Genomic DNA, 23095 nt, shown 5'->3' with positions numbered 1-23095 from the left:
TGTAAAGTATTTTAAGGAAACCACCTGTTGTCTCACACATACAATGCAAGCAACGATGACCTTATAATATATGTAAAGGGACATATATACAGTCTTTAGAATATAGTGAAACAATAATACAGCAAAAGCATTTTAATCAATATTACTCTCACACGGGCATAATTCGCCTCGTCCTAGTCTTTTCCACACTTGGTAATTACGCCCTGATATGTGTTGCTAGGGTTTGAATAAGGGTACACTTTCTTATTCATACAACTGCTTCGACAACGCAACGCCCGTATGTACAAATTGTATACACCTTACATGTGTAGCCAGTAGCAGAAGGCTAGGACCCAGTCTACATAAAGATTAGTGAGATGCTAGTGCAGGCCTGGCCAACCTGTCTCCAGCTGTTTGTAAAGTCCCAGCATGCCGTGCAACGTTTTTAGCAATCTCTAATAAGAAACCTGTGGTAGGGCATGCTGGGACTTGTAGTTTCACAACAGCCGGAGAGCCACAGGTTGGCCATGCCTGTGCTAGTGTATCATTGGGAACTAGTGTAAGTTGTGGACCGGACCAGTATGCAGCACAAAGGGTCTGCACCGCGCAGAGGCCATTTAGTCTTCACACGCTTCTTGTGTTCTTCCTCTCCAGGTAAATACGTGGGCTCTCGTCCCATCAAGCTGAGGAAAAGCATGTGGAAAGATCGCAACATGGACGTGGTACGCAAGAAGCAGCGGGAAAAGAAGAAGCTCGGCCTCAGATAATCGTGAACCAACATGAACTACGGAACTTTGTTTTGGGTCTCGGCTCCTCTGTCATATTTTAATGACTGGTCCTTGTGGACATTGGGCCAGGTTACCCACAATTCCCTGCACCTCACCGTATCTGATGTTCTATAAAGGCCGGGGGCTACAATACAAGCCCAGGAGTTGTCACAACGCATTTCATTTCCTGTTATGCGACACATTGTGAAACGCAACCATCTGAAGATAAATGCAAGGAGACCTCTTTGATTTCTCCGGGGTCCTGTTCGAGGAAACCATGTTCCCGTCTGATCTGCTGCTGCTGAGTGATCAGGGATATTGTTCTTTTGTTTCTATTTATCCATAAAGAATTTTCTGATTTTATTCACTTGTGGCCTTTATATTGTCACGTGCTAACGGCTAGAATGCTGTGACTTGTAGTGCTGCCAGTCTACAGATGCAGGTTGCGGCCATCTCCAGTACAATACACAACTTCATTCTTATCCTTCAGGTTCTGCGTTGTATTTAACTACAGGTAATTATTTAATCGCTTTATACCGGAGAGCCAGCCATCCCACAGGGACCCCTCTCAATATTCTGGTTTCTGCGTTTATTATGCTGACACGCTGGGGCAAACTCAGTTGTGTGCTCATTTATCTAAAAATCTCGCAGCCGCGGGGTCTTTACTATTCAACTGAAGGAGAGGAAATGCGCCGCTGTGATTTCTATAGAAAACACTGCGTCTTTTTCTCGCACCCCAAAATCGTTATTTTTAAGGAAAAATCATCTGGACTTGCTCTAGAACCCCTGCAGCACCCTCAGCCCGAATGACTTATTAAGCAATTGGAAGTTTCCACTAAGCTTAATTAGTCCTTAATTACGCACCTTCCAACAGCGTGTCTGGATACGGACTTATGCAGCAGCAGTGCGTGTAAGCGTCCGTGTGACCCCATGTCAGGTGTGTGACCTCTTCCCCCGGCGCCATCTTCCCGGTGATATCTTCAGGAAGATGGCGCAGCACATTGAAAGTAAATACTCTGGCACTGTGCCAGGGTCTTTGCTCTTTAGTGGCCAGCGTCGTCTTCCCAAATATCACCGGGAAGAAGCGCCGGCCGGGTAGGAGGGATCCGCTTCCTGATCAAGTAAGGTAGGAAGCCGGCGCCCTTCCCCGCGCCCCCGCATTTTATTTTATTTTTGACGTCATTTAAAATTAACGGACGTCATCATGCACACTTTTTTTAAGCCACGTCCCCTCTCCCTTACCAGGGGTCGGCTTGTTAACGGCCCTGGCCACTTCCCCTCCCAGCATCCTCCTCCACAGTAGAAAGATGGAGAGGAGGTGACTGAGAGCCGCCGGACCGACCGGAACACACAGGTAAGTATCTTTAAAAAAAAAAAAAAAAAATCCTCACACCGCAGGGTTTTCAATACCTCAGGTGTCGGGTGTGCGCATATATGCGGTAATTCAAAAATGGGCGTGAAGTCTGCAAGTTTTTTTTGTGGGGGGGGGGGGGGGGAAACCTCACCCCATCTGTGTCCAGTACATTATGGGGGTTATTCAGAGATTAACGCTGCGTATGTAGCCAGACCTGCGTTCATCTCCTCACGTGCTAGAGACCGCCCAGCATGTGTGAGGCCTCTTCCCGATGCTTCCGCAATTAGATTGCAGACGCTTCGAAACTAAGATTGACCCATGGCAGCGCAGCCTGCCACCATTTTTTTTTGATTGAAGCCGGTAATGGCCCCGGGCCACCCCCATTTGACCTGCACAATCCCCATGCTGCGTTGCCGCCTCGCAAACCGCTGCAGCGGCCGGGTCTTAAGGACCCTTTATCTGTATTATTTGAGGTTGCCTTAATCATGCTGTACTATCACTAACAGCCAGTAGGTGGCACTGTGAACTGTATTCTGTTTAGTTCTCAAACTCGGTCTTCAAGGCAGCCTTTCGCTCCAGGTTTTAAGCTCTCCCATGGTTAGTTGGTGCCCGGTTTGGTACAGGCAGATCCCGGTATCCAGACTGGATCACACAAACCTCGTGTAATAATGACACCTAATTTCTCTATCGTCCTAGTGGATGCTGGGGTTCCTGAAAGGACCATGGGGAATAGCGGCTCCGCAGGAGACAGGGCACAAAAAGTAAAGCTTTCCGATCAGGTGGTGTGCACTGGCTCCTCCCCCTATGACCCTCCTCCAAGCCTCAGTTAGATTTTTGTGCCCGGCCGAGAAGGGTGCAATCTAGGTGGCTCTCCTAAAGAGCTGCTTAGAGAAAGTTTAGCTTAGGCTTTTTATTTTACAGTGAGTCCTGCTGGCAACAGGATCACTGCAACGAGGGACTTAGGGGAGAAGAAGTGAACTCACCTGCGTGCAGGATGGATTGGCTTCTTGGCTACTGGACATCAGCTCCAGAGGGACGATCACAGGTACAGCCTGGATGGTCACCGGAGCCTCGCCGCCGGCCCCCTTGCAGATGCTGAAACATGAAGAGGTCCAGAATCGGCGGCAGAAGACTCCTCAGTCTTCTAAAGGTAGCGCACAGCACTGCAGCTGTGCGCCATTTTCCTCTCAGCACACTTCACACGGCAGTCACTGAGGGTGCAGGGCGCTGGGAGGGGAGCGCCCTGGGAGGCAAATGAAAACCTATTTGGCTAAAAAATACCTCACATATAGCCTCCGGGGGCTATATGGAGATATTTAACCCCTGCCAGAATACACTAAAGAGCGGGAGACGAGCCCGCCGGAAAAGGGGCGGGGCCTATCTCCTCAGCACACAGCGCCATTTTCCTTACACAGCTCCGCTGGTCAGGACGGCTCCCAGGTCTCTCCCCTGCACTGCACTACAGAAACAGGGTAAAACAAGAGAGGGGGGGCAAAATAGTGGCAAAAATTATATTATAAAAGCAGCTATACAGGGAGCACTTATTATAAGGCTATCCCTGTCATATATAGCGCTTTTGGTGTGTGCTGGCAAACTCTCCCTCTGTCTCCCCAAAGGGCTAGTGGGGTCCTGTCTTCGTTAAGAGCATTCCCTGTGTGTCTGCTGTGTGTCGGTACGTGTGTGTCGACATGTATGAGGACGATATTGGTGTGGAGGCAGAGCAATTGCCAAATATGGGGATGTCACCTCCTAGGGGGTCGACACCAGAATGGATGCCTTTATTTATGGAATTACGGGATAGTGTCAACACGCTAAAGCAGTCGTTTGACGACATGAGACGGCCGGACAATCAGTTAGTGCCTGTCCAGGCGCCTCAAACACCGTCAGGGGCTGTAAAACGCCCTTTGCCTCAGTCGGTCGACACAGACACAGGCACTGATTCCAGTGGCGACGGTGACGAATCAACCGTATTTTCCAGTAGGGCCACACGTTATATGATTTTGGCAATGAAGGAGGCGTTACATTTAGCTGATACTACAGGTACCACTAAACAGGGTATTATGTGGGGTGTGAAAAAACTACCTATAGTTTTTCCTGAATCAGAAGAACTAAATGATGTATGTGATGAAGCGTGGGTTGCCCCCGATAAAAAGATGCTAATTTCAAAGAAGTTATTAGCTTTATACCCTTTCCCGTCAGAGGTTAGGGCGCGCTGGGAAACACCTCCTAGGGTGGACAAGGCGCTCACACGCTTATCTAAACAAGTGACGTTACCCTCTCCTGAGACGGCCGCACTTAAAGATCCAGCAGATAGGAGGATGGAAAATATCCAAAAAAGTATATACACACATACAGGTGTTATACTACGACCAGCTATAGCGACAGCCTGGATGTGCAGTGCTGGAGTAGCTTGGTCAGAGTCCCTGATTGAAAATATTGATACCCTGGATAGGGACAATGTTTTACTGTCTTTAGAGCAAATAAAGGATGCATTTCTTTATATGCGTGATGCACAGAGGGATATCTGCACACTGGCATCACGGGTAAGTGCTATGTCCATTTCGGCCAGAAGAAGTTTATGGACGCGACAGTGGTCAGGCGATGCGGACTCAAAACGGCATATGGAAGTTTTGCCGTATAAAGGGGAGGAGTTATTTGGAGTCGGTCTATCAGATTTGGTGGCCACGGCTACAGCCGGGAAATCCACCTTTTTACCTCAAGCTACTCCCCAACAGAAAAAGACACCGACTTTTCAACCGCAGCCCTTTCGTTCCTTTAAAAACAAGAGAGCAAAGGGATATTCATATCTGCCACGAGGCAGAGGAAGGGGGAAGAGACACCAACAGGCAGCTCCTTCCCAGGAACAGAAGCCCTCCCCCGCTTCTACAAAAGCCTCAGCATGACGCTGGGGCTTCTCAAGCGGACTCGGGGGCGGTGGGCGGTCGTCTCAAGAATTTCAGCGCGCAGTGGGCTCACTCGCAGGTAGATCCCTGGATCCTGCAGATAATATCTCAGGGGTACAGGTTGGAACTAGAGACAGATCCGCCTCGCCGTTTCCTGAAGTCTGCTTTACCAACGTCCCCCTCAGAAAGGGAGACGGTTTTGGAAGCCATTCACAAGCTGTACTCTCAGCAGGTGATAGTCAAGGTACCTCTTCTACAACAGGGAAAGGGGTATTATTCCGCTCTATTTGTGGTACCGAAGCCGGACGGCTCGGTAAGACCTATTCTAAATCTGAAGTCCTTGAACCTGTACATAAAGAAGTTCAAGTTCAAAATGGAGTCACTCAGAGCAGTGATAGCGAACCTGGAAGAAGGGGACTTTATGGTGTCCTTGGACATCAAGGATGCGTACCTCCACGTTCCAATTTACCCCTCACACCAGGGGTACCTCAGGTTCGTTGTACAAAACTGTCACTATCAGTTTCAGACGCTGCCGTTCGGATTGTCCACGGCACCTCGGGTCTTTACAAAGGTAATGGCCGAGATGATGATTCTTCTTCGAAGAAAAGGCGTATTAATTATCCCATACTTGGACGATCTCCTAATAAGGGCAAGGTCCAGAGAACAGCTAGAGAGGGGATTAGCACTGTCTCAAGAAGTGCTAAAACAGCACGGCTGGATTCTGAATATTCCAAAATCCCAGTTAATGCCGACAACTCGTCTGCTGTTCCTAGGGATGATTCTGGACACGGTTCAGAAAAAGGTTTTTCTCCCGGAGGAAAAAGCCAAGGAGTTATCCGAGCTTGTCAGGAACCTCCTAAAACCAGGAAAGGTGTCTGTACATCAATGCACAAGAGTCCTGGGAAAAATGGTGGCTTCTTACGAAGCAATTCCATTCGGCAGATTCCATGCACGAATTTTCCAGAGGGATCTGTTGGACAAATGGTCAGGGTCGCATCTTCAGATGCACCAGCGGATAACCCTGTCTCCAAGGACAAGGGTATCTCTTCTGTGGTGGTTACAGAGTGCTCATCTATTGGAGGGCCGCAGATTCGGCATACAGGATTGGATCCTGATGACCACGGACGCCAGCCTGAGAGGCTGGGGAGCAGTCACACAAGGAAGAAACTTCCAGGGAGTGTGGACGAGCCTGGAAACGTCTCTTCACATAAACATTCTGGAACTAAGAGCAATCTACAATGCTCTAAGCCAGGCAGAACCTCTGCTTCAAGGAAAACCGGTGTTGATCCAGTCGGACAACATCACGGCAGTCGCCCATGTAAACAGACAGGGCGGCACAAGAAGCAGGAGTGCAATGGCAGAAGCTGCAAGGATTCTTCGCTGGGCAGAGAATCATGTGATAGCACTGTCAGCAGTGTTCATCCCGGGAGTGGACAACTGGGAAGCAGACTTCCTCAGCAGACACGACCTTCACCCGGGAGAGTGGGGACTTCATCCGGAAGTCTTCCACATGCTGGTAACCCGTTGGGAAAGACCAATGGTGGACATGATGGCGTCTCGCCTCAAAAAAAAAAAAAACTGGACAGGTATTGCGCCAGGTCAAGAGATCCGCAGGCAATAGCTGTGGACGCGCTGGTAACGCCTTGGGTGTACCAGTCGGTGTATGTGTTTCCTCCTCTGCCTCTCATACCAAAAGTATTGAGAATTATACGGCAAAGAGGCGTAAGAACGATACTAGTGGTTCCGGATTGGCCAAGAAGGACTTGGTACCCGGAACTTCAAGAGATGATCACGGAAGATCCGTGGCCTCTACCTCTAAGGAGGGTCTTGCTTCAGCAGGGTCCCTGTCTGTTTCAAGACTTACCGCGGCTGCGTTTGACGGCATGGCGGTTGAACGCCGGATCCTAAAGGAAAAAGGCATGCCGGAAGAAGTCATTCCTACTTTGATTAAAGCAAGGAAGGAAGTAACCGTGCAACACTATCACCGCATTTGGCGAAGATATGTTGCGTGGTGCGAGGATCGGAGTGCTCCGACGGAGGAATTTCAACTGGGTCGATTCCTACATTTCCTGCAATCAGGATTGTCTATGGGTCTCAAATTGGGATCTATTAAGGTTCAAATTTCGGCCCTGTCGATTTTCTTTCAAAAAGAATTGGCTTCAGTTCCTGAAGTCCAGACTTTTGTTAAGGGAGTGCTGCATATACAGCCTCCTGTGGTGCCTCCAGTGGCACCGTGGGATCTCAATGTGGTTTTGGAATTTCTAAAATCTCATTGGTTTGAACCACTAAAAAAGGTGGATTTAAAATATCTCACATGGAAAGTGACCATGCTACTAGCCCTGGCTTCGGCCAGGAGAGTGTCAGAACTGGCAGCTTTATCTTACAAAAGCCCATATCTGATTTTCCATTCGGACAGGGCAGAACTGCGGACTCGTCCGCATTTTCTCCCTAAGGTGGTGTCAGCATTTCATCTGAACCAGCCTATTGTAGTGCCTGCGGCTACAAGTGACTTGGAGGACTCCAAGTTACTGGACGTTGTCAGAGCATTAAAAATATATATTGCAAGGACAGCTGGAGTCAGAAAATCTGACTCGTTGTTTATATTGTATGCACCCAACAAGATGGGTGCTCCTGCGTCTAAGCGGACGATTGCTCGTTGGATCTGTAGCACAATCCAACTTGCACATTCTGTGGCAGGCCTGCCACAGCCTAAATCTGTAAAGGCCCACTCCACAAGGAAGGTGGGCTCATCTTGGGCGGCTGCCCGAGGGGTCTCGGCATTACAACTTTGCCGAGCAGCTACGTGGTCAGGGGAGAACACGTTTGTAAAATTTTACAAATTTGATACTCTGGCTAAGGAGGACCTGGAGTTCTCTCATTCGGTGCTACAGAGTCATCCGCACTCTCCCGCCCGTTTGGGAGCTTTGGTATAATCCCCATGGTCCTTTCAGGAACCCCAGCATCCACTAGGACGATAGAGAAAATAAGAATTTACTTACCGATAATTCTATTTCTCGGAGTCCGTAGTGGATGCTGGGCGCCCATCCCAAGTGCGGATTATCTGCAATAATTGTACATAGTTATTGTTAACTAATTCGGGTTATTGTTTAGGAAGCCATCTTTCAGAGGCTCCTCTGTTATCATACTGTTAACTGGGTTTGATCACAAGTTGTACGGTGTGATTGGTGTGGCTGGTATGAGTCTTACCCGGGATTCAAAATTCCTCCCTTATTGTGTACGCTCGTCCGGGCACAGTACCTAACTGAGGCTTGGAGGAGGGTCATAGGGGGAGGAGCCAGTGCACACCACCTGATCGGAAAGCTTTACTTTTTGTGCCCTGTCTCCTGCGGAGCCGCTATTCCCCATGGTCCTTTCAGGAACCCCAGCATCCACTACGGACTCCGAGAAATAGAATTATCGGTAAGTAAATTCTTATTATTCCTTCAGGATCACAGTGCAAATATCAATTCTTTCTTATACAGAATATTCAAATGTATTTGAAAAAGTTGAAGTTGTTTTTAGAATATAATTATACGAGTAAAGCCGCTGTGGACCTGTGACGTCCGTCTCCTCTTCCATTGTGGTCCTGTGCGTACCTGGGTGTTGTGAGCGGATGCAACGTGTAAATAAAAGCAGTTGTGATATTATCACAGGTTCTCGTCACCCGCTGCTCTGGAGTGTTGTGTATGATTGAGCAGTTGTGACATTATCACAGGTTCTCGTCACCCGCTGCTCTGGAGTGTTGTGTATGATTGCGCAGTTGTGATATTATTACGAGTTCTCGTCACCCGCTGTTCTGGAGTGTTGTGTATGATTGTGCAGTAGTGATATTATCACAGGTTCTCGTCACCCGCTGTTCTGGAGTGTTGTGTAGGATTGCGCAGTTGTGATATTATCACAGGTTCTCGTCACCCGCTGTTCTGGAGTGTTGTGTATGATTGCGCAGTTGTGATATTATCACAGGTTCTCGTCACCCGCTGTTCTGGAGTGTTGTGTATGATTGCGCAGTTGTGATATTATCACAGGTTCTCGTCACCCGCTGTTCTGGAGTGTTGTGTATGATTGCGCAGTTGTGATGTTGTCACGAGTTCTCGTCACCCGCTGTTCCGGGGTGTTGTGTATGATTGCGCAGTTGTGATATTATTACGAGTTCTCGTCACCCGCTGTTCTGGAGTGTTGTGTATAATTGCGCAGTTGTGATATTGTCACGAGTTCTCGTCACCCGCTGTTCTGGAGTGTTGTGTATGATTGTGCAGTTGTGATATTATCACAGGTTCTCGTCACCCGCTGTTCTGGAGTCTTGTGTATGATTGTGCAGTTGTGATATCACAGGTTCTCGTCACCCGCTGTTCTGGAGTGTTGTGTATGATTGCGCAGTTGTGATATTATTACAGGTTCTCGTCACCCGCTGTTCTGGAGTGTTGTGTATGATTGTGCAGTTGTGATATTATCACAGGTTCTCGTCACCCGCTGTTCTGGAGTGTTGTGTATGATTGCGCAGTTGTGATATTATCACAGGTTCTCGTCACCCGCTGCTCTGGAGTGTTGTGTATGATTGTGCAGTTGTGATATTATCACAGGTTCTCGTCACCCGCTGTTCTGGAGTGTTGTGTATGATTGTGCAGTTGTGATATTATCACAGGTTCTCGTCACCCGCTATTCTGGAGTGTTGTGTATGATTGCGCAGTTGTGATGTTGTCACGAGTTCTCGTCACCCGCTGTTCCGGGGGGGTGTTGTGTATGATTGCGCAGTTGTGATATTATTACGAGTTCTCGTCACCCGCTGTTCCGGGGTGTTGTGTATGATTGTGCAGTTGTGATATTATTGTTCTCGTCACCCGCTGTTCTGGGCTGTTGTGTATAATTGCGCAGTTGTGATATTATCACAGGTTCTCGTCACCCGCTGCTCTGGAGTGTTGTGTATGATTGCGCAGTTGTGATATTATCACAGGTTCTCGTCACCCGCTGTTCTGGAGTGTTGTGTATGATTGTGCAGTTGTGATATTATTGTTCTCGTCACCCGCTGTTCTGGAGTGTTGTGTATGATTGCGCAGTTGTGATATTATTGTTCTCGTCACCCGCTGTTCTGGAGTGTTGTGTATGATTGCGCAGTTGTGATATTATCACAGGTTCTCGTCACCCGCTGTTCTGGAGTGTTGTGTATGATTGCGCAGTTGTGATATTATCACAGGTTCTCGTCACCCGCTGTTCTGGGGTGTTGTGTATGATTGTGCAGTTGTGATATTATCACAGGTTCTCGTCACCCGCTGTTCTGGGGTGTTGTGTATGATTGTGCAGTTGTGATATTATCACAGGTTCTCGTCACCCGCTGTTCTGGAGTGTTGTGTATAATTGCGCAGTTGTGATATTGTCACGAGTTCTCATCACCCGCTGTTCTGGAGTGTTGTGTATGATTGCGCAGTTGTGATATTATCACAGGTTCTCGTCACCCGCTGCTCTGGAGTGTTGTGTATGATTGTGCAGTTGTGATATTATCACAGGTTCTCGTCACCCGCTGTTCTGGAGTGTTGTGTATGATTGTGCAGTTGTGATATTATCACAGGTTCTCGTCACCCGCTATTCTGGAGTGTTGTGTATGATTGCGCAGTTGTGATGTTGTCACGAGTTCTCGTCACCCGCTGTTCCGGGGGGGTGTTGTGTATGATTGCGCAGTTGTGATATTATTACGAGTTCTCGTCACCCGCTGTTCCGGGGTGTTGTGTATGATTGCGCAGTTGTGATATTATTGTTCTCGTCACCCGCTGTTCCGGGGGGGTGTTGTGTATAATTGCGCAGTTGTGATATTATCACAGGTTCTCGTCACCCGCTGCTCTGGAGTGTTGTGTATGATTGTGCAGTTGTGATATTATCACAGGTTCTCGTCACCCGCTGTTCTGGAGTGTTGTGTATGATTGTGCAGTTGTGATATTATTGTTCTCGTCACCCGCTGTTCTGGGGTGTTGTGTATGATTGCGCAGTTGTGATATTATTGTTCTCGTCACCCGCTGTTCTGGGCTGTTGTGTATGATTGCGCAGTTGTGATATTATTGTTCTCGTCACCCGCTGTTCTGGGCTGTTGTGTATGATTGCGCAGTTGTGATATTATCACAGGTTCTCGTCACCCGCTGTTCTGGGCTGTTGTGTATGATTGCGCAGTTGTGATATTATTGTTCTCGTCACCCGCTGTTCCGGGGTGTTGTGTATGATTGCGCAGTTGTGATATTATTGTTCTCGTCACCCGCTGTTCCGGGGTGTTGTGTAGGATTGCGCAGTTGTGATATTATTGTTCTCGTCACCCGCTGTTCTGGGCTGTTGTGTAGGATTGCGCAGTTGTGATATTATTGTTCTCGTCACCCGCTGTTCCGGGGTGTTGTGTATGATTGCGCAGTTGTGATATTATTGTTCTCGTCACCCGCTGTTCTGGGCTATTGTGTAGGATTGCGCAGTTGTGATATTATTGTTCTCGTCACCCGCTGTTCTGGGGTGTTGTGTATGATTGCGCAGTTGTGATATTATTGTTCTCGTCACCCGCTGTTCTGGGGTGTTGTGTAGGATTGCGCAGTTGTGATATTATTGTTCTAGTCACCCGCTGTTCTGGGGTGTTGTGTAGGATTGCGCAGTTGTGATATTATTGTTCTAGTCACCCGCTGTTCCGGGGTGTTGTGTAGGATTGCGCAGTTGTGATATTATTGTTCTCGTCACCCGCTGTTCCGGGCTGTTGTGTATGATTGCGCAGTTGTGATATTATTGTTCTAGTCACCCGCTGTTCTGGGGTGTTGTGTAGGATTGCGCAGTTGTGATATTATTGTTCTCGTCACCCGCTGTTCTGGGGTGTTGTGTAGGATTGCGCAGTTGTGATATTATTGTTCTCGTCACCCGCTGTTCTGGGGTGTTGTGTAGGATTGCGCAGTTGTGATATTATTGTTCTCGTCACCCGCTGTTCCGGGGTGTTGTGTATGATTGCGCAGTTGTGATATTATTGTTCTCGTCACCCGCTGTTCCGGGGTGTTGTGTATGATTGCGCAGTTGTGATATTATTGTTCTCGTCACCCGCTGTTCTGGGCTGTTGTGTATGATTGCGCAGTTGTGATATTATTGTTCTCGTCACCCGCTGTTCTGGGGTGTTGTGTATGATTGCGCAGTTGTGATATTATTGTTCTCGTCACCCGCTGTTCCGGGGTGTTGTGTATGATTGCGCAGTTGTGATATTATTGTTCTCGTCACCCGCTGTTCTGGGCTGTTGTGTAGGATTGCGCAGTTGTGATATTATTGTTCTCGTCACCCGCTGTTCTGGGGTGTTGTGTATGATTGCGCAGTTGTGATATTATTGTTCTCGTCACCCGCTGTTCTGGGGTGTTGTGTAGGATTGCGCAGTTGTGATATTATTGTTCTAGTCACCCGCTGTTCTGGGGTGTTGTGTAGGATTGCGCAGTTGTGATATTATTGTTCTAGTCACCCGCTGTTCCGGGGTGTTGTGTAGGATTGCGCAGTTGTGATATTATTGTTCTCGTCACCCGCTGTTCCGGGCTGTTGTGTATGATTGCGCAGTTGTGATATTATTGTTCTAGTCACCCGCTGTTCTGGGGTGTTGTGTAGGATTGCGCAGTTGTGATATTATTGTTCTCGTCACCCGCTGTTCCGGGGTGTTGTGTAGGATTGCGCAGTTGTGATATTATTGTTCTCGTCACCCGCTGTTCCGGGCTGTTGTGTATGATTGCGCAGTTGTGATATTATTGTTCTAGTCACCCGCTGTTCCGGGGTGTTGTGTAGGATTGCGCAGTTGTGATATTATTGTTCTCGTCACCCGCTGTTCCGGGGTGTTGTGTAGGATTGCGCAGTTGTGATATTATTGTTCTCGTCACCCGCTGTTCTGGGGTGTTGTGTATGATTGCGCAGTTGTGATATTATTGTTCTCGTCACCCGCTGTTCTGGGGTGTTGTGTATGATTGCGCAGTTGTGATATTATTGTTCTAGTCACCCGCTGTTCCGGGGTGTTGTGTAGGATTGCGCAGTTGTGATATTATTGTTCTCGTCACCCGCTGTTCTGGGCTGTTGTGTAGGATTGCGCAGTTGTGATATTATTATTCTCGTCACCCGCTGTTCTGGGGTGTTGTGTATGATTGCGCAGTTGTGATATTATTGTTCTAGTCACCCGCTGTTCCGGGGTGTTGTGTAGGATTGCGCAGTTGTGATATTATTGTTCTCGTCACCCGCTGTTCTGGGCTGTTGTGTAGGATTGCGCAGTTGTGATATTATTATTCTCGTCACCCGCTGTTCTGGGGTGTTGTGTATGATTGCGCAGTTGTGATATTATTGTTCTCGTCACCCGCTGTTCCGGGGTGTTGTGTATGATTGCGCAGTTGTGATATTATTGTTCTCGTCACCCGCTGTTCTTGGGTGTTGTGTATGATTGCGCAGTTGTGATATTATTGTTCTCGTCACCCGCTGTTCTGGGGTGTTGTGTAGGATTGCGCAGTTGTGATATTATTGTTCTCGTCACCCGCTGTTCCGGGGTGTTGTGTATGATTGCGCAGTTGTGATATTATTGTTCTCGTCACCCGCTGTTCTGGGGTGTTTATGATTGCGCAGTTGTGATATTATTGTTCTCGTCACCCGCTGTTCCGGGGTGTTGTGTATGATTGCGCAGTTGTGATATTATTGTTCTCGTCACCCGCTGTTCCGGGGTGTTGTGTATGATTGCGCAGTTGTGATATTATTGTTCTCGTCACCCGCTGTTCTTGGGTGTTGTGTATGATTGCGCAGTTGTGATATTATTGTTCTCGTCACCCGCTGTTCTGGGGTGTTGTGTAGGATTGCGCAGTTGTGATATTATTGTTCTCGTCACCCGCTGTTCCGGGGTGTTGTGTATGATTGCGCAGTTGTGATATTATTGTTCTCGTCACCCGCTGTTCTGGGGTGTTTATGATTGCGCAGTTGTGATATTATTGTTCTCGTCACCCGCTGTTCCGGGGTGTTGTGTATGATTGCGCAGTTGTGATATTATTGTTCTCGTCACCCGCTGTTCTGGGGTGTTGTGTAGGATTGCGCAGTTGTGATATTATTGTTCTCGTCACCCGCTGTTCTGGGGTGTTGTGTAGGATTGCGCAGTTGTGCACTGACTCTTAGGACGCAGATCTTGTGCATCGAGCAGACGTAATGACAACAGCCAGCAAGTGTCCATGTTATATACAGATAAACCAGACATTACTGAGACATTCTGGGCTTTATGTAATGACGGTGGGGCCGTGCCTTGTGGTGACATCATACTGACAAACGGCGCTGGATTGGCGTAAAGTCTTGACTGTGCCGCTACTGTATCGCTCAGACGTAGGAGTGGTAATGTTCTACAAAGGGGAATATGTATCACAACTTGGAGAGAGATAAACTACCAACCAATCCGCTCCTGTCACTTTTCAAGCACAGCCTGTAACATGGCAGCCAGCTGATTGGCTGATACTTTATCTCTCTCCAAACTGTGATACATCTCTCCCAAAATCTGATACATTCTGTGATGTCTCCGATTACGGATACTTCAAACCGATCAATATATCACACAGCTGAGAGATGGGCACAGTGGTAGGTATCGCTGACTTTTCTGACTGATCATTGATATGTTGCGTCATTTATTTTGATGTCGGCAGCACCTGTCATTCTGTATTGCCGCTGGGAGAGATATTAATGGATATTGGATTATATGAGACTCTCAGGAAATCTCTTTACCGTAACATGACCCCATAGGGGTGACCTCGGATCCTGAATACAATCAGGACCCCCTCACCGTCTTCTTTCCACCTCGCTAGATGTATCCGTTCATAGATTTAGTATATTTTTCACTGCAAACTAAATATATATAAATCTTTATGACAGTGACCACTTTGATAATTCTTTATTATGTGTAATAATATTAAAATATTACCTCTTATGTGGGTTGGAGTGCCTCTATTTGGCGTACCGCTTTTTGTTCTTGTTTGTTTTATTATCCTATTATAATAAAAGGCTAGTTCTGCTTCTTACCTCTATGGGGGGGGATTCAAGTGTTTTGAGTGCTGGTAGCCACTAGATGTCGCCCGACAGAGCAAGGCAAGTGTTGCCCAAGTCTACACTTACAGCAGGGCAGAGGCAGCTCAGACCCCTTCAGGAGGCTGCGCGTGAGACTTCTAGTGCCCATATTTAGGGTGTAGGTATCGGAGTACGTGCCCAGGACATACTAGTGGCATTGACGCCCGCTGTCTGCTGCTCCGTGTCCAGTCACAGCGAGTCTCAAGTCAGACTAGAGGCAGAAAAAATATGTGGAGAAACTTGCAGCTGCGCAGTGAGAAACATCACAACTAATGCGGACTATGGATAAGGCGATGTGCGTCTGCCAGTGATGTCATACTGTAATGTGCAGTGACATCAGCGGTCAGGTGTCGCTGCCCCATGGCCCTAGCTTCTGGCTAGCAGGGTGTCTGCTCTGTGCCCTATAACACTGTACCCCCTCTGCTTTTCCACAGTGTACACCATCTGTGCCCCATCATACTGCACCCATGTGTGCCCTTCTACAGTGTACCCTTCCTGTGCCCTGCCATACTGTAATCCTGTGTGCCCTTCTACAGTGTACCCTTCCTGTGCCCTGCCATACTGTAATCCTGTGTGCTCTTCTACAGTGTACCCTTCCTGTGCCCTACCATACTGTAATCCTGTGTGCCCTTCTACAGTGTACCCTTCCTGTGCCCTACCATACTGTAATCCTGTGTGCCCTTCTACAGTGTACCCTTCCTGTGCCCTACCATACTGTAATCCTGTGTGCCCTTCTACAGTGTACCCTTCCTGTGCCCTACCATACTGTAATCCTGTGTGCCCTTCTACAGTGTACCCTTCCTGTGCCCTACCATACTGTAATCCTGTGTGCTCTTCTACAGTGTACCCTTCCTGTGCCCTACCATACTGTAATCCTGTGTGCCCTTCTACAGTGTACCCTTCCTGTGCCCTACCCTACTGTAATCCTGTGTGCCCTTCTACAGTGTACCCTTCCTGTGCCCTACCATACTGTAATCCTGTGTGCCCTTCTACAGTGTACCCTTCCTGTGCCCTACCATACTGTAATCCTGTGTGCCCTTCTACAGTGTACCCTTCCTGTGCCCTGCCATACTGTAATCCTGTGTGCCCTTCTACAGTGTACCCTTCCTGTGCCCTACCATACTGTAATCCTGTGTGCTCTTCTACAGTGTACCCTTCCTGTGCCCTACCATACTGTAATCCTGTGTGCCCTTCTACAGTGTACCCTTCCTGTGCCCTACCATACTGTAATCCTGTGTGCCCTTCTACAGTGTACCCTTCCTGTGCCCTACCATACTGTAATCCTGTGTGCTCTTCTACAGTGTACCCTTCCTGTGCCCTACCATACTGTAATCCTGTGTGCCCTTCTACAGTGTACCCTTCCTGTGCCCTACCATACTGTAATCCTGTGTGCCCTTCTACAGTGTACCCTTCCTGTGCCCTACCATACTGTACACCATCTGTGCCCTATCACACTGCATCCATGTGTACCCTTCTACAGTGTACCATTCCTGTGCCCTACCATGCTGCACTCACTCTGTGCCCTATCACACTGCACCCATGTGTACCCTTCCTGTGCCCTACCATACTGTACTCACACTGTGCCCTATCACACTACCCCTGTGTGCTGCCCTGCAGTGTACCCACTCTGTGCCCTACCATGCTGTACCCCTGTGTGCCCTTCTGCAGTGTAACCTCCCTGTGCCCTAACATACTGTACCCTTCCTGTGCCCTACTATACTGTACACACTCTGTGCCCTATCACACTGTGTGCCCTTCTGCAGTGTACCCTTCCTGTGCCCTACCACACAGTACTCACTCTGCTCTATTGCAGTGTACCACTCTGTGCCCTATCACACTACCCGTGTGCCCTTCTGCAGTGTACCCACTCTGTGCCCTAACATACTATACCCTTACTGTGTCCTTCCGTACTGTACTCACTCTGTGCCCTATCACACTGTACCCCTGTGTGCCCTTCTGCAGTGTAACCTCCCTGTGCCCTACCATACTGTACCCATGTGTACCCTTCCTGTGCCCTACCATACTGTACTCACTCTGCCCTACCATGCTGTACCCCTGTGTGCCCTTCTGCAGTGTAAACTCCCTGTGCCCTACCATACTGTACTCATACTGTGCTCTATCACACTACCCCTGTGTGCCGCCCTGCAGTGTACCCTCCCGTGCCCTACCATACTGTACTCGCTCTGTGCCCTATCACACTGCACCCCTGTGTGCCCTTCTGCAGTGTACTCTCCCTGTGCCCTACCATACTGTACTCACTCTGTGCCCTTTAACACTGTACCTACTCTGTACCCCTCTGTGCCCTATCACACTACCCCTGTGTGCCCTTCTGCAGTGTACCCACTCTGTGCCCTATCACACTGTACCCCTCAGCACTACTACACTGTATCCCCTCTGTGCCCTATTACTTTGTACCTCTTAGGGTACAGTGTGATAAGGTGCCGATCGCACTACCCCTCTGTACCCTATAATTATACCCCTCTGTGCACTGTGCCCCCTGTGCCCTATCACACGGTTTCCCTTCTGTACCCGATCACTCTGTAGGCCGCAGTGCCCAATCACACTGCACCCCCTCTGTGCCACTGTATCTCACTGTACACTATGACACTGTACCCTCCTCTGTTCTCCCCCTGTGCCCTATCTCACAGTGCCCTCCTCTGTGCCCTGTCTCACTGTACTTTCTCCTTCATCCACTAGGGGCCACTGGAGCGTAGTTACAATGGGGAAATAGTAGACAGTAATTGGGAGCTGGCACTTTAAAATTCTCACACTGTGGCTAGCTCCTCCCCTACTATCTCCCCTCCAAGCCAGTCTTAGTTTAGTGCCCGAGGAGAGCTGGTTCACTTGGGTTTAGCTGAAGAATTTTTTCTTTATTATTTTATTTTTCTTTCACACACTCACAGACTGGCAGCTCTGCCACTGCCAGTCTGCACCGCGGGAGCTGCCGGCGGGGTCCCATCGCAGCTGCGTGCGGCTCGGGATGGGCCCCGGCTGAGGGAGACACTGAGCTCTCCTGAGTTGGCCGGACACCGCTGCGTGCGGCGCGTGTCGGGGCCACTCCATCCAGCAGAAGATTCCGGCAGCATGGCAGCGGTGAGTATCAAAAATGGCCGGACACCGCTGCGTGCGGCGCGTGTCGGGGCCGCTGGGTCGAAACGCCTGACGGAAGGAAGCGGTGAGTACAATCTCCCCCCCTCCCCCTCCAGACTGATGTATGTTTTTACATTTTTCAGTTTCAGTGTTTTAATACATGGATGGACAGGCTCCCCTATACTCTCCAGTCAGACAGGCCGGAGTGCATAAAAGGCTTACTAATTTGAAATTGGCGCCATTATGTGGGGGGCGGAGCTTCAGCCCGCTCTGTAAGCGGGCTCAGCGCTCTTCACTCCCCGGCTGCAGCATACAGGCAGCCGGGTGATACATTTACATATATCATATATCTGTGTAATAATTAGCATAGCTCTCATGGCAGAGTGGTAACACCTATGGTTACGATGCCCACGAGCTAGGGTTCGATTCCAGCAAAGGACACACTCTCCCCGGCCGCAGCATACACACTTACAGGCAGCCGGATGATAGTGCGGTTTTAATCGGGCTCAGGCTTTCCGCTCCCCGGCCGCAGCATACAGGCGGCCGGGGGATGCATGGGCGCTTTCCGCTTACTATACAGCGGATTTGAATTTGGCGCCGGAGGGGGCGGAGTTAACTCCCGCTCTGTACGGCGGGCTTTCTCCGCTCCCCAGCCGCTGCAGCATGACGAGACGCCGCTCCACAGTCCCCCGCTCCCCGGGCCACTGAAAGCTCCTTTCTTCTCCTGGCTGTGCAGGGAGGATTCTTTACATGTATAAGGTATGAGGGGGGTGAAGTTTATTCCCCCCGGTGGAGGCTCCCAGCTCTCATGGTCTCTAGGCAACACACCTGTCTCTGGAGTTTGTAGCTTTTCTGTGCAGTGTACTTGTAGTATCAGAGATATGCAAAGTCTCCTTCATTGCCGTGATCATATAACGTGTGGCCCTACTGGAAAATACGTTTGTTTCTTCACCGTCGACACTAGATTCAGTGTCCGTGTCTGGGTCTGTATCGACTGACTGAGGTAAAGGGCGTTTTACAGCCCCTGACGGTGTCTGAGACGCCTGGGCAGGTACCAACTGGTTTGACGGCCGTCTCATGTCGTCAACTGATTTTTGTAATGTGCTGACATTATCACGTAATTCCATAAACAAAGCCATCCATTCCGGTGTCGACTCCCTAGGGGGTGACATCACCATTACCGGCAATTGCTCTGCCTCCACACCAACATCGTCCTCATACATGTCGACACACACATACCGACACCCAGCAGACACACAGGGAATGCTCTATTGAAGACAGGACCCCACTAGCCCTTTGGGGAGACAGAGGGAGAGTTTGCCAGCACACACCCAAGCGCTATAATATATATGGGAACAACCCTATATAAGTGTTGTATCCTTATACCAGCTTAAATATAGTAATATCGCCAAAAAAAAGTGCCCCCCCTCTCTGTTTTACCCTGTTTCTGTAGTGCAGTGCAGGGGAAAGTCCTGGGAGCCTTCCTCACAGCGGAGCTGAGCAGGAAAATGGCGCTGTGTGCTGAGGAGAATAAGCCCCGCCCCCTATTTCGGCGGGCTCTTCTCCGGAGTCTGTGAGATCTGGCAGGGGTTAAATACATCCATATAGCCTCAAGGGCTATATGTGATGTATTTTTAGCCATAAAAAGGTATTATACATTGCTGCCCAGGGCGCCCCCCCCAGCGCCCTGCACCCTCCGTGACCGCTGTGTGAAGTGTGCTGACAACAATGGCGCACAGCTGCAGTGCTGTGCGCTACCTCAGGAAGACTGAAAAGTCTTCTGCCGCCTGCTTCTGGACCTCTTCCATCTTCGGCATCTGCAAGGGGGGTTGGCGGCGCGGCTCCGGGACGAACCCCAGGGTGAGACCTGTGTTCCGACTCCCTCTGGAGCTAATGGTGTCCAGTAGCCTAAGAAGCCAATCCATCCTGCACGTAGGTGAGTTCACTTCTCTCCCCTAAGTCCCTCGATGCAGTGAGCCTGTTGCCAGCAGGACTCACTGAAAATAAAAAACCTTAAAAACTTTTTCTAAGCAGCTCTTTAGGAGAGCCACCTAGATTGCACCCTGCTCGGACGGGCACAAAAACCTAACTGAGGCTTGGAGGAGGGTCATAGGGGGAGGAGCCAGTGCACACCACCTGATCCTAAAGCTTTATTTTTGTGCCCTGTCTCCTGCGGAGCCGCTAATCCCCATGGTCCTGACGGAGTCCCCAGCATCCACTAGGACGTTAGAGAAATATTGTTACATCTTGCTTTGGCTACATTCCTCCTGCAGGGGAGTCCTCTGACCGGCATTTCAGACATTTAGATCAGGGAATCTGCTCTATTACAGGAGCTGGGACTCAGCTCATTGATAATTAAAAATCTACTGTGCAGTATTTCTTTACCCTACAAATACACAGTATTTATCTACCCTATTAGGTGCACAGTAATTATCTACCCTATTAGGTGCACAGTAATTATCTGCCCTATTAGGTGCACAGTATTTATCTGCCCTATTAGGTGCATGGGTTCACTGTGGTGTGTGTGTATATAGATATATATAGATATGTTTGTATATATATTTAAGTGTGTGTGGGTATGTATATAGATATATCCATACAATACCATATATAGGGGATAAAACAAACACTTCCGCAATGTTTTCTAGAAACAGAATACCCCGCCTTGCCACATAACATTTTCACCCATCTTTTCTCACAGGCTGGTCACCATATTGAAAAGCCAGCGGAACCTCCGAGAAACATCGGGTGCACCTTAATTAGCGGTACACTACATACAAGGCGGGGTGTTGCCTTCCCTTTATTATTCCTTGGTGTCACTAGTTACTAATGCTATTTGTAATTGGGGAATGTGTGTAAGGCATCAGACAAATAGCGCTGTGGCTCAGTACGCTAATAGCGGGTATCTGAACAGAGGTTTGAATCCAAACAAAACTTTAAGGAGAGCTCCTATAGCCTAGGGCTAAGACTCCTGTCCCACAGCGCAGCGCTACTGGTTCAGGTCTCCGCTGCTCCAGAAAGTTTAGTTGAATCGTGTCGGTCACACATTATAGCGCAGACCTTACATAGGGCTGTGTTTATTTAACCCACCTTTTCTCCTTTCGTTTGTCTCACCTGGGATAGTCAAAGAATTCCCTCTTAGGTGTGAAGTATGCGGTGGAGCCATCTGCATAGCCCTCCACGCACCTGCAGGACACTCCTGTTTGAACAGCTCAGATTATGCAGGTAATGTCACTGGTAACCAGAGACCTTGTACGTCATTTCACCTCTCCAGGTTTCTAAAGGAACCTTGCTAACCTTCCATGTTACAATACTGATGATGTCTGTTTTCTGTGGAGTCTGAACCTGTGTCTCAGAATATCCAGGTGCATTATACAGCAGTTCGTCTGAGACTGCAGGTAAAGGAGGCGGACACGTCAAGTCCATCAGGGTTCGACACCGATGACGAAATGACAGCGACTGGTCCAGTTTCGGATGAGCTGGGCAGGCTCCGGTAGACGGCCGGCAGACACCCGAATACACAATTTCAGGTATCAAACAATGTTTGTTTTCCTATCCTTTCCCCGCAGACGGCAGGAAAGGGTATCAGAACCTCTCCAGGGTATACCCCTCGATGTATCGCCGGTCCAACAAGCTGCCGTTTTCCTGAGGCAACAGTGCTCAGGGATCCATCGAAGACATATACGGCAGCAGGGTTCTACCTTGTCCGGAGCAGGTAGGTTGTGGAACAATTGTCCTCTAGGTTACAGTGTCGAATCGACCTCAGGGCGTTCTGACTGACTCTTTAACCCTTTACTACTCACCGACGTGAGCTCTGGTGGCAGTAGCCGAGGATGCCCTCAGGGCTCCTGGGAGTTTCTGGTTATTCTATCCTGCCTCCTTTACTATTTCTACCTCGCTTTCGGTAACACAGGAGGAGAATATGCGTGCTAGTCCTCTCGGTGGCTCTGGTTGGGCCACCCATGACTTGAAGATACGGCTACAACTGTTGTCGGTAGAGGAGCCTTGGCTCCTACCTCGACTGGACTGTCTACTTCAACAGGGTCCTTTTCTTTGTTCAATCTTACACTGGTTTCATTTAACCGTGTGACTGTTCACGAGCCCTCAGAAGGGAGGAGTTCCCTAGTTCGGTTAGGCCTACTAGGCCCCGATTTCAGAAGTCTGTTACCTCTTCTCGCTTTTGCCACTTTTGGAAAGCTGTATGGGACATAATAAGGATAAAAGGGGGTTTTCCCCTTCTTTCAGTTACCATTCAACCGTAATCTTTGGTTTCTCTGGGAGGTTTTGCTCCGCTGCGCTTCAAACCACATTGACCTGAATTTTCGGTCCCTGCCTTTTTCGGTTTTCTTCCAAAAGAAATTAGCCTGGCGCCCGTAAGTTCGGGCTCTCTTTCAGGGAGTACTCTATTAGCAACTCCCCCGGCTGAGCTTCGGCCTCAGCGGTCGTTTCTCCCAAAGGGCATGTCCGTTTTTCATATAAATCTGACACTAGTGTTTTTCAGTCCTCTTTGACTGTTGTCAGGGCTCGCTGACTTTCTCTACAGAGGTCTTAGGCTATTCGACGAAGGGTTTTTTCTTCTTTATTCTGTACGATGCTCCCGTACTAAATAGCCAGGGTCCCAGCATATGCTGGGCTGTTGGATACATCTGACCATCAGACAGTCTTCTTGGCGGTTGCTCGGGAGCCTCCGTTTTCCATTTCAGCGCACTTTACGTGCGTGGTGGGACCTTCGTGGGCAGCTGCCCGTGGGGTCTCCATGAATACTTTAGGTCGGGCGGCTACTTGGTCCGGCCGTCATACGTTTGTCAAATTCTACAAGTTTGACACTTTTGCGGCCTCTGCATCGCAGTTTGGCCGAGCGGTCTTACAGGACTCTCAGCGCTCTCCCACCCGTTCTGGGAGCTCTGGGACGTCCCCATTGTAACTACGCTCCAGTGGCCCCT

The 23095-nt window shown here is 49.1% G+C and overlaps 1 protein-coding gene across 1 annotated transcript in view; it reads left to right on the top strand.

Annotated features, from left to right (window-relative positions):
* Positions 1–1109, top strand: part of RBM42 (RNA binding motif protein 42) — a 34127-nt gene extending 33018 nt beyond the window's left edge. The window contains exon 10 of the mRNA XM_063942180.1: positions 634–1109. Within this exon, the coding sequence (XP_063798250.1) occupies positions 634–746 (113 nt within the window). The 3' untranslated portion in view covers positions 747–1109. The remainder of the gene's footprint in view (positions 1–633) is intronic.
* Positions 1110–23095: the final 21986 nt, after the last annotated feature.

Source organism: Pseudophryne corroboree, chromosome 10 (assembly GCF_028390025.1).
Source record: "Pseudophryne corroboree isolate aPseCor3 chromosome 10, aPseCor3.hap2, whole genome shotgun sequence".
Taxonomy (NCBI): Eukaryota; Metazoa; Chordata; class Amphibia; order Anura; family Myobatrachidae; genus Pseudophryne; species Pseudophryne corroboree.
This window is presented reverse-complemented; position numbering and strand designations above follow the sequence as displayed.